The sequence below is a fragment of the Rhinolophus sinicus genome, chromosome 13 (assembly GCF_057876585.1).
Source record: "Rhinolophus sinicus isolate RSI-liver-muscle chromosome 13, RSI-T2T, whole genome shotgun sequence".
NCBI lineage: Eukaryota > Metazoa > Chordata > Mammalia > Chiroptera > Rhinolophidae > Rhinolophus > Rhinolophus sinicus.
The window spans coordinates 24,653,066-24,666,928 of NC_142513.1; the positions used below are offsets into that span (position 1 = coordinate 24,653,066).

A 13,863-nucleotide genomic window follows, 5' to 3' on the forward strand; every position below is an offset into this window, starting at 1 on the left:
AGAAACCAAACCCAAAGACCACATATATGTGTGATTCCATTCATATGAGATGTCCAGAATAGGCAAATCCATGGAAACAGAAATTTGATTAGTGGTTTCCAAGGGCTGGTGTTAGGGGGCAATGTGGGTCTCTTTGGGGGATGATGGAAAAGTTCTGAAACTAGATGGCAGTGATAGTCGCACTACATTGTGAATGTAGTGAATGCCACTGAATTGTACACTTTAGAATGGTGAATTTTATGTTCTGTAAATTTTACCTCAATTTAAAAAAAAGAAAAAAAAAAAAAAAAAAAAAAAGGAGGTTTCCTGGAAGTTAGTGCATATAACTTCCTCCTATAGGTTATTGGCCAGAACTCATTCCTGTGACTCCCACCTGCAGGGGAGCCTGGGAAATGTAGTTCCCATTAATATGGGGGATTTTATTACCAAGAAAGAAGGAGTGGAATATTGGCATAGACGTTTAGCAGTCCTGCCACATTAGGATTGCTGGTGGCGCTGAAATTATCAGGGAAGTGGCATGGCACTGTGAAAAGAGTACTGGAAGGAGTGTCCAGAGATGTCTCACTGTGGGCAAATCACCATCCGGGACTTCATGCCCTCCCATCTGGATAAGGATGGAAATAGATGATCTGTCTCCAAGGACTTGTTTCCCCTCTGATGTTTTTTTTTTTTAAGAGTAACATGCTAAAGAGTGAATTGCAGAGTTGATGCAATGCTCCTTGTGTCCCTTCCCTTCATCCCAGGCTGGTGCAGAAGACAGTCCTGGGACTCATCGGTATCCACGAAGTTTCTAAACTTAGATGGTTGTGTCCCTCCCCCACTCCCTCCCTTTCTCTTCCAGGACACACTCTGGCAAAGAGGCTTGTGATTACTGCTACGTAGAGGGGCGGTGAGCAGGGGCAACTATGGAACCAAGATAATTCACAGACACGATCATCAGAGTCTTGATCTGGGGGCTGGCAGAGCCAATTGTAGGGTTCAAGGGGTGGAACAGTGACCAAGGGCGGCAGCCAGCAGGAGAAAGATTTCAGAAACCACATAGGAGGCTGTATTTATTTATCTACATCGGAACATGCTGTCAACCTGCCCCTTTCACTTCAGGATGCAGAGGTGGGCTGCTCCCCTTTTGTTTACCTCCCATGTAGAATGCCCTTTTAGAACACATTTTTCCCTTCCAGGTGCTCACTCTCTCCTTTATCAGGAGATGATACAAATGCATAATGAGGGCCCCTCACCCCTTGGGTACCTTCTGGATGGAAGTTCCTGCCTGGGTCCCCTTTCCATGCAGAGAACTGGCGACCAGGGCAACAGGGGCAGGCCAATAAGACCTGGGTTTAAATAAGATATTTATATCTCTGAAGATCAGTTTCTAGTTTCTGTAAGGATTCCATTGAAAATATGTAAAGTGCTCTGTATACTATTAGGAGCAGCTGACATACAATAGATTGATGGCAAATGTGAGTCCTACTTTTCCTCACCCAGAGAAGCCTTGCATATCCCACAAGCACCCTGATGGGGAGCAAGTCTCTTTCATGCCAGGGCTCACATCTAGTGTCAGGAGAGGCAGAGATGACCATCACAGTCACCCTAGGGCCCCCCTAGTGGGGCATGCAGAATGCCCTTCATCTCCTTTCCGTGTCTCTGCGGCCACATCACCCTGGATCTCAGTCTTTCTCATTTTCCCTATGGACAAGCCACTGGTCTCTGGGATGAAAGCAAGAAGCCTCTGCTATTGACACAGCTACAGCAGACAGTGTATAAGCTTTGGCAGAGCAAAGAAGGATGTGGACCTTTTGCAGGGGAGGCAGATGCCAGCTGTAGATGTAGAATCCCTGCCACCCCTCTTTCCTTACCCCCTGTTTGGCAGAGGCTGTCTGGGGACATACTTTCTGCCCTCAAGGAACTCTAGGTCTAGAACGGTGGTGAGCTTCACCTGGAGCATGTTGTGTCTGCTCGCTCATAGGCAGTGAAAGGATTCACGAGTCAGGTGGAAATATAGAAGGAAGATTTATTAAAGTAAGAGAAAGGTCGGCTACATGCATCCTTCAGGTGTGGGAGGGGTAAAGAATCTTTAGGGTGTTCATATGATCTGGAACCACATGTTCCTTAGGGCTCTTTTTTTTTCTAAAACAAGACAAGTAATAAAATTCACCAAATCTCAACTGGCAAGGAGGTACAGCGGGTAGTGAGCCAGGTTGGGAGGCTTAAAAGGTGGAGTCATTGCCCTAGAGAGAACAAGCATCTACAGGCCACGTAGAGCTTGGTGTTGACAGAGAGTGTGTCAGATCTGGGCTGTCTCCATCCGATAGTTTTGTACAGAAACATTCATCTTCTCTCGTTTCTCCCTCTGTCCGTCCAGTCCTCCCTTTGCCCTTCCCTTCATTTAATAGATATTTGTTGATCGTGTAAATGTTTCAGTTTCTCTGAGTTTGTGCACAAACATTAATTTATTCTTTCAATAACTATTTTTTCAATGCATGAATAAGAGGATGTGTGAATGAATGAATCTTTGGTACCCTGAGCCCCCCTCTCCAGTAGCAGTGTTTGGCTCACCACCCCAGAGAGGCTGCATTTCACTTGAGAGAGTCCCTACGATGAGCCTCTGCCCATCTCCAAAGCTACTCAGGTGGGATGAGCCTGGCCCCAAACCTGCTCTGAAGCCACACTCTCTCCGCCTCACCTTTCTCTTCTGGGCAGAGCCTCGGCTCTAGCCAAATAACACACTTGTGCTCCTGTATGAGAGGCCGTGGCTGCTCTTCCCATTGTCTGGAAGGCAGGCTGCTCCGTTTGCACCCGACAAAATTCTCTCTTCCTTCAAGGCCCAGCACTTTCAATGAAGCTTTTTCTGATCCCTACAAGTGAAAGTGATCCTTTCCTGCCTGCATCTCCTAGACACCTTTAATCGGGGAGATCAGATTTACACCTTTCCATCATCCCTTACCACTCGTGCTTATCTTACCCATTGCTGAAGCTCTGTGAGGGTTAAAACTTTTCTTGCATTTTTGCAGTCCCAACACTGTGTCTAACCTAGTGTGCTATAAATGATAGGTACTCTCTACATATTTATAGGACGAATGCCCTATATTCACTTTTCCTTGCGGACTAAATCTTGAGCTGTAGTCATGATGGTCATAGCATGGCATTGTTTTTGTTTGTTCCTTTAATTCCTTCCTTCGTTTATCTAATTGTCCTAATACAGTCAACAATGTGCTAGGCATCAGAATACAAAGATCAAGTAGGCTGATGAAGGCATATTCTGATGAGGGGAGACAGAAAAACAAATGTGCCTGTGGGTGTGATGTGCCACCACATTCTCATAGCTGTGACGTCTTCATAAAGACAGAGACCAGTCTGGTTTGCAGAAGTATGGATGATAGAATGTCTCAAACATAATGCAAACAAATAAAAAACAAGTTTGAAAGGTTTACATAAGCTAAACTCTACCTCATGACCTCTCTCATAAACTCTTCTCAATTTAGCTCCATCACCTCCACAATCATGTGAGAAGTGGGGGAGAGCATTAATTTCAAGGTATTTATCCTCGGGGTATGATCCAGAGATCTCCTGGGCCTTTGACCTGCTCTGATACACTGCTTTTGCCAGTGAGCATCTAGAAGTCTAATCTTTAGGCTTAGAAGTCCTAAGAGTTATGTTATCCTCTCCAGCATCAGAGTCCCAGGTCAAAACCAAGGCATGACATGTATAAAGTATAGAATACACAAGAAAACATTTGCTAGATGTTGGAGGCATAAAAAGCTCTTGGTGTCTAGGGAGACTCAAAGGGAGCCAAACCAAGGTAATGGATTTGAGAGAAGCGGCCTCCTCCCAATTCTATTTGAGCCCCCATCCACCAAGTAATGATGTTAAAAGTGGACAGAACATGGGTGTTCCGGTTTCACAGTTCTTCTGGCTGGGCGGGTAAAGCTACTCGGAGCACCTGGCCTGTTCCTTGAGGGCTGAATGACTGCTGGCCAGGTGGAAGGGGAAGATATTCTCAAAAGTAGAAATAGTATGTGCAGAGGTTCAGCTGCCTGAAAAGGCAGATGGGGAATAGGTTGTGAAGTGTTTACTATGCTCGGGCAAGCTCTTTGGATTTTAATGTGATTCTTCCTAGAAGTTTGGCTTTGTCCTGACTAACCCCACCTAAACGCTATCCCTTTGGTAACTTATACCTTCTCCCCACGCCAACATTCCTTACCTCCCAGGACCTCAGGACCTCTTTTCTGTCTCACAGATTTAAAATTCCTGAATATCGACTGGCAGACAAACGCCAATCGGCAGGCACATCACACAGACAAGTTCTACAACCCGGATCTCATCTTGCGAAGAGGGCAATCCTTTGACTTGTCATTGACCTTGAACCGACTTCCTAGATCTGGAGAAAGTCTGGTGTTCATAGTCTCCACAGGTACCTGCTCATTGCCCCCTGCCCATCCTCACATACCTGAGTTGCCCATGGGGCTGTGCATCCAAGGGGTGGTGGTGGTGACACTGCGCTACTGGGTTCTAGCCCAGCTCTGCTATTGACTTAGTGTGACCTTGGGCAAGTTTCTGCTTGGCTCTGAGCCGGAGAGTCCTAGTCTTCAAATCAAGAGCGATTTGGCCTGCATCGTCTCTTCAGTGGTTTCCAGAACCATCGTGCGGCACTCCTTTGGATAATGTCCCTGAAAGGAGGTTATGTTGGAATCTGATCTCTCCCCACAGTCTGGCCAGCACTCCTTGGTTTTCATTGACCCCCGTTTTCTTTTACAGGACCCTCCCCTTCAGAGTTGGCCAAAACGAAGGCTGTGTTTCCACTCTCCAGGGAGACAAATGATGGCAACTGGCGTGCACAGCTCGTGTCTCAGATGAATAGCACTCTGATCATCTCCATCATCAGTCCTGCCAATGCTCCCATAGGATGGTACACTCTGAGCATTCAGATCTCCTCCCCGGGCAATAACTCTACTTTGAAACTTGGGATGTTCATACTGCTCTTTAACCCCTGGGTGCAAGGTAGGCACTAACGACTCACGCTCCCAGCCAACAGCTAATGAATGCCCATGGAAAGCAGATGGGGGAATGGTTTTCACCAGCTCAGGTTTGATTAGGAAAAGTTTGTGGGCTATGGAAAAATACATAGACGCTTAGAAGTCAGAAGCTATGGGTTTGAGTCCCAGCTCTGCCACTTAACCAGCTATGCGAGTCTGGGCAGTCAGTCTACCTTTCTGACCCTCAAATCCCTCACCATTAAATGGACATCCTGCTATTTCCTCTGGTAGGGGTCTCATGAGCTTTTACAAGCTGCATAATATAATATCATCATCATAAGCGACAACAACTGCAGTACAATTCTATAGCAAGAGGTAGTTTCCTTCCTAAAGGAGCAAATGTCTCATTCCTGGGGTCTCATTGTCAGACTCTCGGATCATCCCAGCTTCTCTTTCCAGCTCATAGTTCCTACAATATGAGTTGAAAGCGTTACAGCCCAAGGCTTCCTTCCTCAGTGGAGGTTGGGGGAAGGGCTGCAGGTATGACCTGCTCGGGCTCCCGGGCCAGTCCTCAGAAATGAGGGGAGGACTGATCTTTATTGTCCTCTGTAGGATTCTGGTCCCTGATATCTGATTTTTGTATCAAACAGCGGATGGTGTCTTCATGAGTAACCACGCTGAGAGAGAGGAGTATGTTCAGGAAGATGCGGGCATCATCTTTGTGGGAAGCACAAATCGAATTGGCATGGTTGGCTGGAACTTTGGACAGGTAAAGGAGGCTGGGGTAATGTCCCTAATATCCAAGAAGCTCAGCAGCTGGCCCCACAGATAGGTGGAAGTTCCCAATTCTGTCCATTTGCCTGCCCTTCATTCATTCATTCATTCAGAAGACATTTATTGACTACCTACTATGTGCCAGTCCCTGGCTGCATACTAAGGATACAGGAGATGGATAAGACAGATTTCTTGTCTTTGAGAGGGCAAAAACAAACATATAACCAAATTGGTGCCGTGAAGTGTTATTGGTGCCATGTTACACAAATGAGGATAAGGCCCCATAGAGACACTTGGGATAAAAATGTAGTTTCTGTTATTCATTTCATGTAAGAATGTGATGAAACTTTCTTGGCATATGTATCCAACCTTCCAAAGGTCCTTCTTTATTGTGACCACTCATGTGAGTCCACAGAGTTCCCAGGTTTGCTCAGCGATTCCCTCCGCTGTTTCTTTTCTAGCAGACACATGAAGGCATTAGAATGAGGTGACGTGGGTGGGATGCTTTGGATATACAGGAGGAGGTGGGCAGGTACATGTTCTGCCTATCTTCAGACCCCATTCTATCATCGACTAGAGCAAGTTTGCTATATATCTTATATGTTGGGTTTCTGTGTTACATTTCACTGGAAGGAACTAAAAAGAAAAGGTAAGAACATAGAATGCATCCGGGGTAGAAAACAGACTTGATGACATGGTCTGGGCAAGCCTCTCCCAGGAAATAACTTTTGATCAGATATCTGAAGGAGGCAAGGGGGCCAGATAGACATCTTGGGGAAGAGCATTGGAGGCAGAAGGAACAGCACCTACAAACACCCTAAGACAAGGAAGGATGAGCTTGGCCTTCTCCATTTGAGAAGCAGTGACTAAAAATAAGTCTTATTTTGTGAAAATAGCTTCAGATACCTCTTTTTTAGTGAGCTATTTTACCTTTATAATTACTTTCCCAGGAGTCTAACAAATATGCTCAAGATCACAGAGCTAGATGGAAACTTTGAGATGAGCTTGGATAGATCCTTTGTTGTGCAGATGGAAAAATTGAGGCCCAGACAGGCTAAGTGATTTGCATCCAAGTTCATGACAATGAGAGAGTCCTGCTCATGTAAAGGCCTCATGCACAGGGTCTCATGTATCTGGAGAGCTCTGGCCAGATTTGCAGGATTAAAAGCTGGGTGAGGTGGATGTTCCTCAGTAGCTCTCAGTTCTGGAGGCCAGAGAGTGAAAGGACCCAGGCAGTTGCCATGGTTCTCACCCGTGCAGCCCCCATACCCTTAATTAGCTGGCACTGCTTGTCATTTCTTTCATTGTAATATCTGGTTCCATTTTGAACAGTTTGAAGAAGACATTCTGACCACTTGCCTCTCGATCCTGGATATGAGTCTGAATTTCCGTCGTGACCCTACTACTGATGTGGCCCGCAGAAGCGACCCCAAATATGTTGGCCGGGTGCTGAGTGCAATGGTGAGTTATAGGAAAACCATAACTAGTCACATGCGCTCTTATGTATGTCATCTCATTGAAGCCTCACAAAATACAGCTGGTGGCTATTCCCATCCCCATTTTGCACACACAGAGCATGAGGCTCCTCTAAGGTAAAGGACGGCATGGTGAGTGAGTAGCAGAGGCTGAATTGGAACCAGGTCTGCCTGGCTCCAAAGCTTTTTCCACTGTATCGTGAGACCTTTCTCAGATGACAAGGGAAGTTACCCTTTTGGTGCCTGGCAAGACTGGGAGGACGCAAAGCTGAGATTTTGCTCCATCCCTGCGTCTTCTGGGAAAGGCGGTAAGTTCCCAAGTAAGCCTGAAATGTCAACCCCTTTGTTTTGACCCATCTGCTCACAGTGTAGAGTGCTTGAATGTCAGACTAGGAAGGCAGAAGGCCAACCCACTCATTGGGGAAACGGAAGCCCCAAGGGCTGGTGACTTGTTCACAGCACATAGCCTGAGAGTCAAACCAAAATAAGGCCTTGAAATGCCCACCCAGGGCCTCTCTCACTCATCCAGTCCCTCCCCTTGAGAGACCTGTCCTCCTTCCCCAAACACACACACACACACACACACACACACACACACACACACACACACACGAGCTGGATCCTGGAGGAATGACTCTCTCGCTCTGCACTCAGTGTGTAGAGAACGCCTCCATCAGAAAGTACCCAAACATGGGCCAACATGCTCAAGAGTTATAAATTAAAAAGTTGAAAGTCAGAGAGCTCTTGATCTTGAATCCTCTGGAACTAAATAATTACCCCAGAAATGTTTTTAACTTTATTTTTTAATGGGCAAGGCCTGTCCCTGTCTTTTTACTTTGGTGTTGGAGAACATCCAAGTTAACAAGCTACTCCTAGTTACGTGGATAGAAACTTGAACAGCTTTCTGACTTAGATGATAAATATCTGGGAATAACCAGTGAGGGCTTCCTGAAAGAACAGAGTCTTAAACCAATTTTGCAGGAAGGCGTGTGGAGGCACAGGGAACGTGGGGACACTGAGGAGATGGATGGGAACCAGGGCCACTGGGGAAAGGTACAGAGAGGAAGTGGGAATTGGACCAAACCAAGTGGCCATGGAGGGGTGGGATTGAAGCCGAGGCCCACATGAAAACAAGCTGGCATTCAGGGTGACTTACAAAGCTGAGCCTTCTTGGCCCACGAGAGGGTGGGTGAGGCCAGCCGGCTCCAGCAGCTGCTGACTCACTCTCACCCTCGGGACAAGCCACTTCATCTCAGTGCCAATTTCCTCAGCTACACCTCCGTGCTGCTCTCTCGAGACCTCCTGGTTGGGCTGTACCATAAGCTAATAATTATGGCCTGTGCAGGGCTTTGAAATGCTCAGCTTTTAGCTAGAGATGACCCTGCTGATTACCACTTTGGTGGCTGGAGCACTGTGACTCAGGGAATGGGGGTGAGCCGCACAATCTTCCATCTTGGAGGAGGCCCTGACTTGCCTGATCCTGCGATTACAGCTGAGGCCCTCCTGGAGGTGGGTGTGGTATGTACCCACCACACGGAAGGGGCCGCAGTAGGCTGGGTCAGCCTGTCCTGGGCGAGGATCCTTCTGTTTCCAGACTGTCCGTTCTCATAGGACTTACCAATTGTGGACCCCCACAAAGAGAGGGAGTAAGCACTCACAGGCTGAGAGATCCTGGTCTAGCCATTCACTGTACAGTTTGGATAAATGTTGATCAAAATGTCATAAACGCTGAAAATTTGGCTGCTGGAAGACACCTGGGAGCTCATTTGTTTGTAACTTTCCCTGTATTCGAAGGTGAAGAACTAAGGCGCAGATTGGTGAATTGACTTGCCCATAATCACCAAGCTGACAAGTGGCAAGGCTGGGCTTGTAACCTAGTTTCTCCTTCTTTCTCTCTCTTAATTTTTTATTACGGAATAGTTCAGAGTTTCACAAAAGTAGAGGGAAAATGAAATGAACTCCTCCTTACTCATCACCAGCCTCATCAATTACGTACCCCAGGCCAGTCTTGTTTCATCTCTGACCCTATCCTCCACAGATTATTTGCTAAATCCCAGATTTTACATCATTTCATCCATAAATATTTCAAGAAGTGTCTCTAAAAAACAATGGAACTGAGGTCTTCCAATTCCTAGTCCAGTGCTCTTTTTACACTGCATTGTGCTTGTGTTACTTAGACAAGAATCATGCCTTAAGTTGAATGAATGAATGAATAGCAGTATACCATCGGTTTTCTTTCCAAGAAGACGTTAGTTGCTAAAGTTTTAAAGCGATCTTTTAGAAGACCAGTACACCAAAAGAAAGTTTCAAACCATGGGCCCCCAAGTCAGATACCAGTGACAGCCCATAAGTTGTGGCAAGAAATCATCTGCAGGTTGGATTTCGGATGCTGTTTTGCCACTGGCGAGCCATGGAGCCTCAGTTTCCACGTGAACCTCCTGCACAGGATTGACACATGGCCAGTCAAACATGGATTACAAACACACCCTGGTTCATGCCTCGTTCAGAAGCCAGCTCTGCTCACACTTCTTTGGAATGGCTGTGCCTTTCAAACACCCAAGGGCACCATCATGGAAATTCTGGTTTATTCCTTGTGTGCCACACCCTCTCCCACCTCCCAGCCTTGGGCTCTGTTCCTGTCTTGAGGCGTTTTAGGATTAGGAACTCAGGAGCCTCAAACACAGTCCACTGAGCAAAGCACTTTTAAATTCATAAACTAGTGGATATCTCATCATCACAGTAATCGTCCCCAAATCACCTGTAAAGACAAAAAAATCCACTCAATGGCTCCCTCGCTTCCTTCCTCATCTCCCTACCTTGTCCTCTGAACTCTGCATGCCACTGTCTGTGCTGATTTTCTTGGGGTTTTTCCTGCCCAGATCAATAGCAATGACGACAATGGTGTGATTGCTGGGAATTGGAGCGGCAACTACGGAGGTGGCCTGGACCCCAGGAACTGGAACGGTAGTGTGGAAATCCTCAAGCAGTGGAAGAAATCTGGCTTCAGGCCAGTCCGATTTGGCCAGTGCTGGGTCTTTGCAGGGACCCTCAACACAGGTACTGTGGGTGTGACATGCCTTTGCTGGGTCAGTGGACAGTAGTGGGGTGACCCAAGATAGCATCTCCATCGCAACCCAAGGCCTCAGACTGCCCTTTGACTTTCAGTGCTGCGGGCTCTTGGGATTCCCTCCCGGGTGATCACCAACTTCAACTCAGCTCATGACACAGACCAAAACCTCAGCGTAGATGTGTACTACGACCCCAAGGGAAATCCACTGGACAAGGGCAGCGACAGCGTATGGTGAGTGTCTGTCTGACCTTTTTTGAGCATCACATCTGTGCAGCTTCTTGCTCTCCCCAACCCTTGGGACCCGGCTCCAAACAGGAGTTGGGAAACAAGTAACACGTCAACACCTGGTTTAGATTAGAAATGCTGATTCACTTCTAACAAGACCCAAAATGACTCTTCTGCAAAGTCTGATGGTTTGCTCTATCTTGCTGCTGGATGAAAAGTCCGATACTAGTTCATACCAAATACGATATCAAATATGGCTCATGGGCTCTGCGAAACTGCCCTAATTTATAAGGCCCAGTTGGCCCTATGCTACTTTAAAACTATTAGTTTTAAATGCCACATTAAAACTATTAGTTTTAAATGCTACATTGAAACTATTGATTTTCCAGTAATAAATATAAATTTATCTCATTTCAGGCAACACATATGGCTTACAGACTTTATTAAAGAAAAGCAACCCATTTTTCTCTTACCCATATGTACGTTTTATGTCTCCTTGTTGATAGAATAAAAAGTTAGCTTATTCTGGATTCCAACAAAAAATAAGAGGCTTTATATGTATATATATATATATATATATATATATATATATATATATATGGGCATATATATTTCTAACCATAAATAGACCATGTGCATATGTATCTGTACATACAAACATATATGTCATGTATAATAGATGCCAACTGGAAGTAGGTTATATAAAACTTATAGACATATCTATAGCTTCATATAGCAGTATGTATTCATAAAGTAGATATTGTTACAGCTATTTAAGGATATACCATATGCCAAGTCATTGCCAGATGGGACTGAAATAATTATGTCTATATCACATATTCACATAGATATCTATGTGTCTATACATATAAGTAAACACGTTAATAGTCCATTGTTTTAATCTATTTCAAAGGATATACAGATGACACACACTTAATCACTTACATGCATAGATATGGCTAGATAACCTGATGCGAATGTTATTTCCAGATGCTCACCTGTTTGAGATAGTCTATATAAAATATTCTTTATTAGTTTTAATTCCCAGAATAAGTAGACCCAACTTTTCTGAACTGTGCTCAGCGTAACGAATGGAGCAAAGTCAAGGGAAAATAGAAATTAACGGAATGGCTGTTAAAACAAACAACAACCCTGTGCCAACAACAGAACTGAAGAATATAAGCATCCCCTCCCCTCTGAACGAGGGTGAGGCTCATGTAATTCACCCAAGGTCTCATGGATTCTAGAGTTTAATGGGGGAGAGAAAGCTTATTTCAGGAAAGAACAGGAAGTTCTTTCTTGATCTGCACATACACAAGTTTCTCTCCGATGACACTGCTACTTACAGCAAAGTTTTGTTTTCAGGCATCTTGTAAATGAGTATCTTCTCCCTGCTGTTTTTCTTTGTTGTTTTGGCCAAAATCCCATTGCAACTGTTCTGATCGCTGAGGCAATGCCATGCCTGGCCTTGGTTTTCTTCACAAAAGGAAATGATTGGTCCAACAAGATGACTGATGTTGGCAGTGAGACACCTTTAGGCATAATCCTGTGATTATCCTGCCCACTAGGAACAGCAGAAAGACCAGAAATCTTAAGACTCAGTGCCTCTACGGCATTTCTGATGCTGTCAGGGAACAGGGAGTGGGGCAGTCATTGTAGAGGCTGGTTAACAGCTGAGGATGGTGTGTGGAGCACCAGGTCCGTGATTCCAACAGTAAGCACGGTGGGAACTCCGGGATGGAGTCATCAAGGAAGGCTTCCTGGGAGCAGGAATGTGGGACTTCTAAGCTGAATTTGGAATTAGAAGCCAGATCTTTAATTATGCTCCCACCCCACATTCGCTACATAATTCATTCCAAATGTAATCACTTTGGGGCAAGTATGGGCGCATGAAGACATTCCAGGGTGTTTCCACTGTCATTTTTTGGCCTCACTGGAGGGTGTCAGGCCCAAGAGATCGGATTTTTGCTGGGAGTCTCATCATCCCTCACCCTCCCACCCCCCAACAGCCTTTTCTGAACCCTCCTCAGAAAGCAACGGGAGCTGATGGTCCCTCCGACCCCATTCCCTACTCCCTGTGGCTGAGGAATAAGCACTGGATGGTCTGAGGACAGGGAGTCCTGAATCCTAGTTCCAGCCCCACCACCATCTTGCTCTAGGATTTATGTAAACCACCTCATATTTCTGGTCCCAAATTTCTCCATCAGTGAAACATAAGCGTTCGCCTAGAACTAGATGTTCACTTAAGTCTCTTACCAGCTTTAATCTTTTCATTCTCTGCCACTTCAGCTCACCCCACTTTTTGCACGAGAGCTTCCCCTCCCAAAGGAGCTCTCCCCTCCTCTCTACATGGATCCCACCCAGGGTGGGGGAGTGAAACCATGAGTCATTTTCTGCCTGGAGTGAAATTTCTAATCTATTATTATAAGGACATTTTGGATTTGGACAGAAAACCTTCTATCTGAATCTTTGTATATTGCAAATGTTCAACTCATTTAGACCCTTGTTCAGATTTGCCTAAAGTATGAGAATGTAAGAATCAAGTGAGGTTAAGCATCTGAACGTGCTTAATAATAACAATGGCAGCAACTATTAATCCATTGAGTAATTGCCGTGTGCCAGGTACTTTTCTAAGTGCTGACTTTTACCTCTTCAAAAATGTGAGGTAGTCACTATTATGAGCATCCCCACTTCATAGCTGAGGAAACCGAGACACAGGGTCACTTAGCCAATGGCAGTTAACTAGAAAATGGTGGGGCTGGGCTTTCAACCCAGATGTCTTTGTAGACTCTGGAGCACCAGAGAGATGCCAGGGGATGTTGTTGTTATTATTGTTTCTGACTGATGTTGGAGAAATCTGACAGCTTACCTTGAAATTTTCCAGAGTGGGTTGGCTAGACACCAACCAAAGCTCTGGTTAGGTTGAGTGCTGTCCAGCCTATTCAGATAGATTCTTTGGTTCACACTTAGGCAGCAAATGCCACTTTTCTATAAGACTAAACGCTGTCTCAGGGGCTCAATGAAGAAAAATGACTTGCCCACAGTGAATCTGTGAGTTCGTGTCCAAGCGAGGAGTGGAACACAAGTCTCTGTCAACAGGACTCTCCCAAGTCAAGGAACATTAGGACTGGAAAGAATCTTAGAAAGGGACCTGATCGCGTCATAAATGAGAAAACAAAGGCCCAAAGAGCAGTGAGGTAAAGAGCTGGAGGCATTTAGGCATTCTAAATAAGTGTATGACTCTACATACTTGCCTTAACTTTTCTGTACCTTTGTTCATCATCTATAAAATGAAGGGTTAGATCAGGAGACCTCAGCAATTTCTTCCAGATCTTTCTTTACATCACAC

At 45.4% G+C, this 13,863-nt stretch overlaps 1 protein-coding gene across 1 annotated transcript in view; it reads left to right on the forward strand.

The window, feature by feature from the left end:
* Nucleotides 1-13,863, forward strand: part of TGM3 (transglutaminase 3) — a 40,413-nt gene that overhangs the window by 7,094 nt on the left and 19,456 nt on the right. The window contains exons 2-7 of the mRNA XM_074317763.2: nucleotides 4,235-4,408; nucleotides 4,753-4,995; nucleotides 5,621-5,739; nucleotides 7,077-7,205; nucleotides 10,099-10,276; nucleotides 10,385-10,520. Of these exons, the coding sequence (XP_074173864.2) occupies nucleotides 4,235-4,408; nucleotides 4,753-4,995; nucleotides 5,621-5,739; nucleotides 7,077-7,205; nucleotides 10,099-10,276; nucleotides 10,385-10,520 (979 nt within the window). The remainder of the gene's footprint in view (nucleotides 1-4,234; nucleotides 4,409-4,752; nucleotides 4,996-5,620; nucleotides 5,740-7,076; nucleotides 7,206-10,098; nucleotides 10,277-10,384; nucleotides 10,521-13,863) is intronic.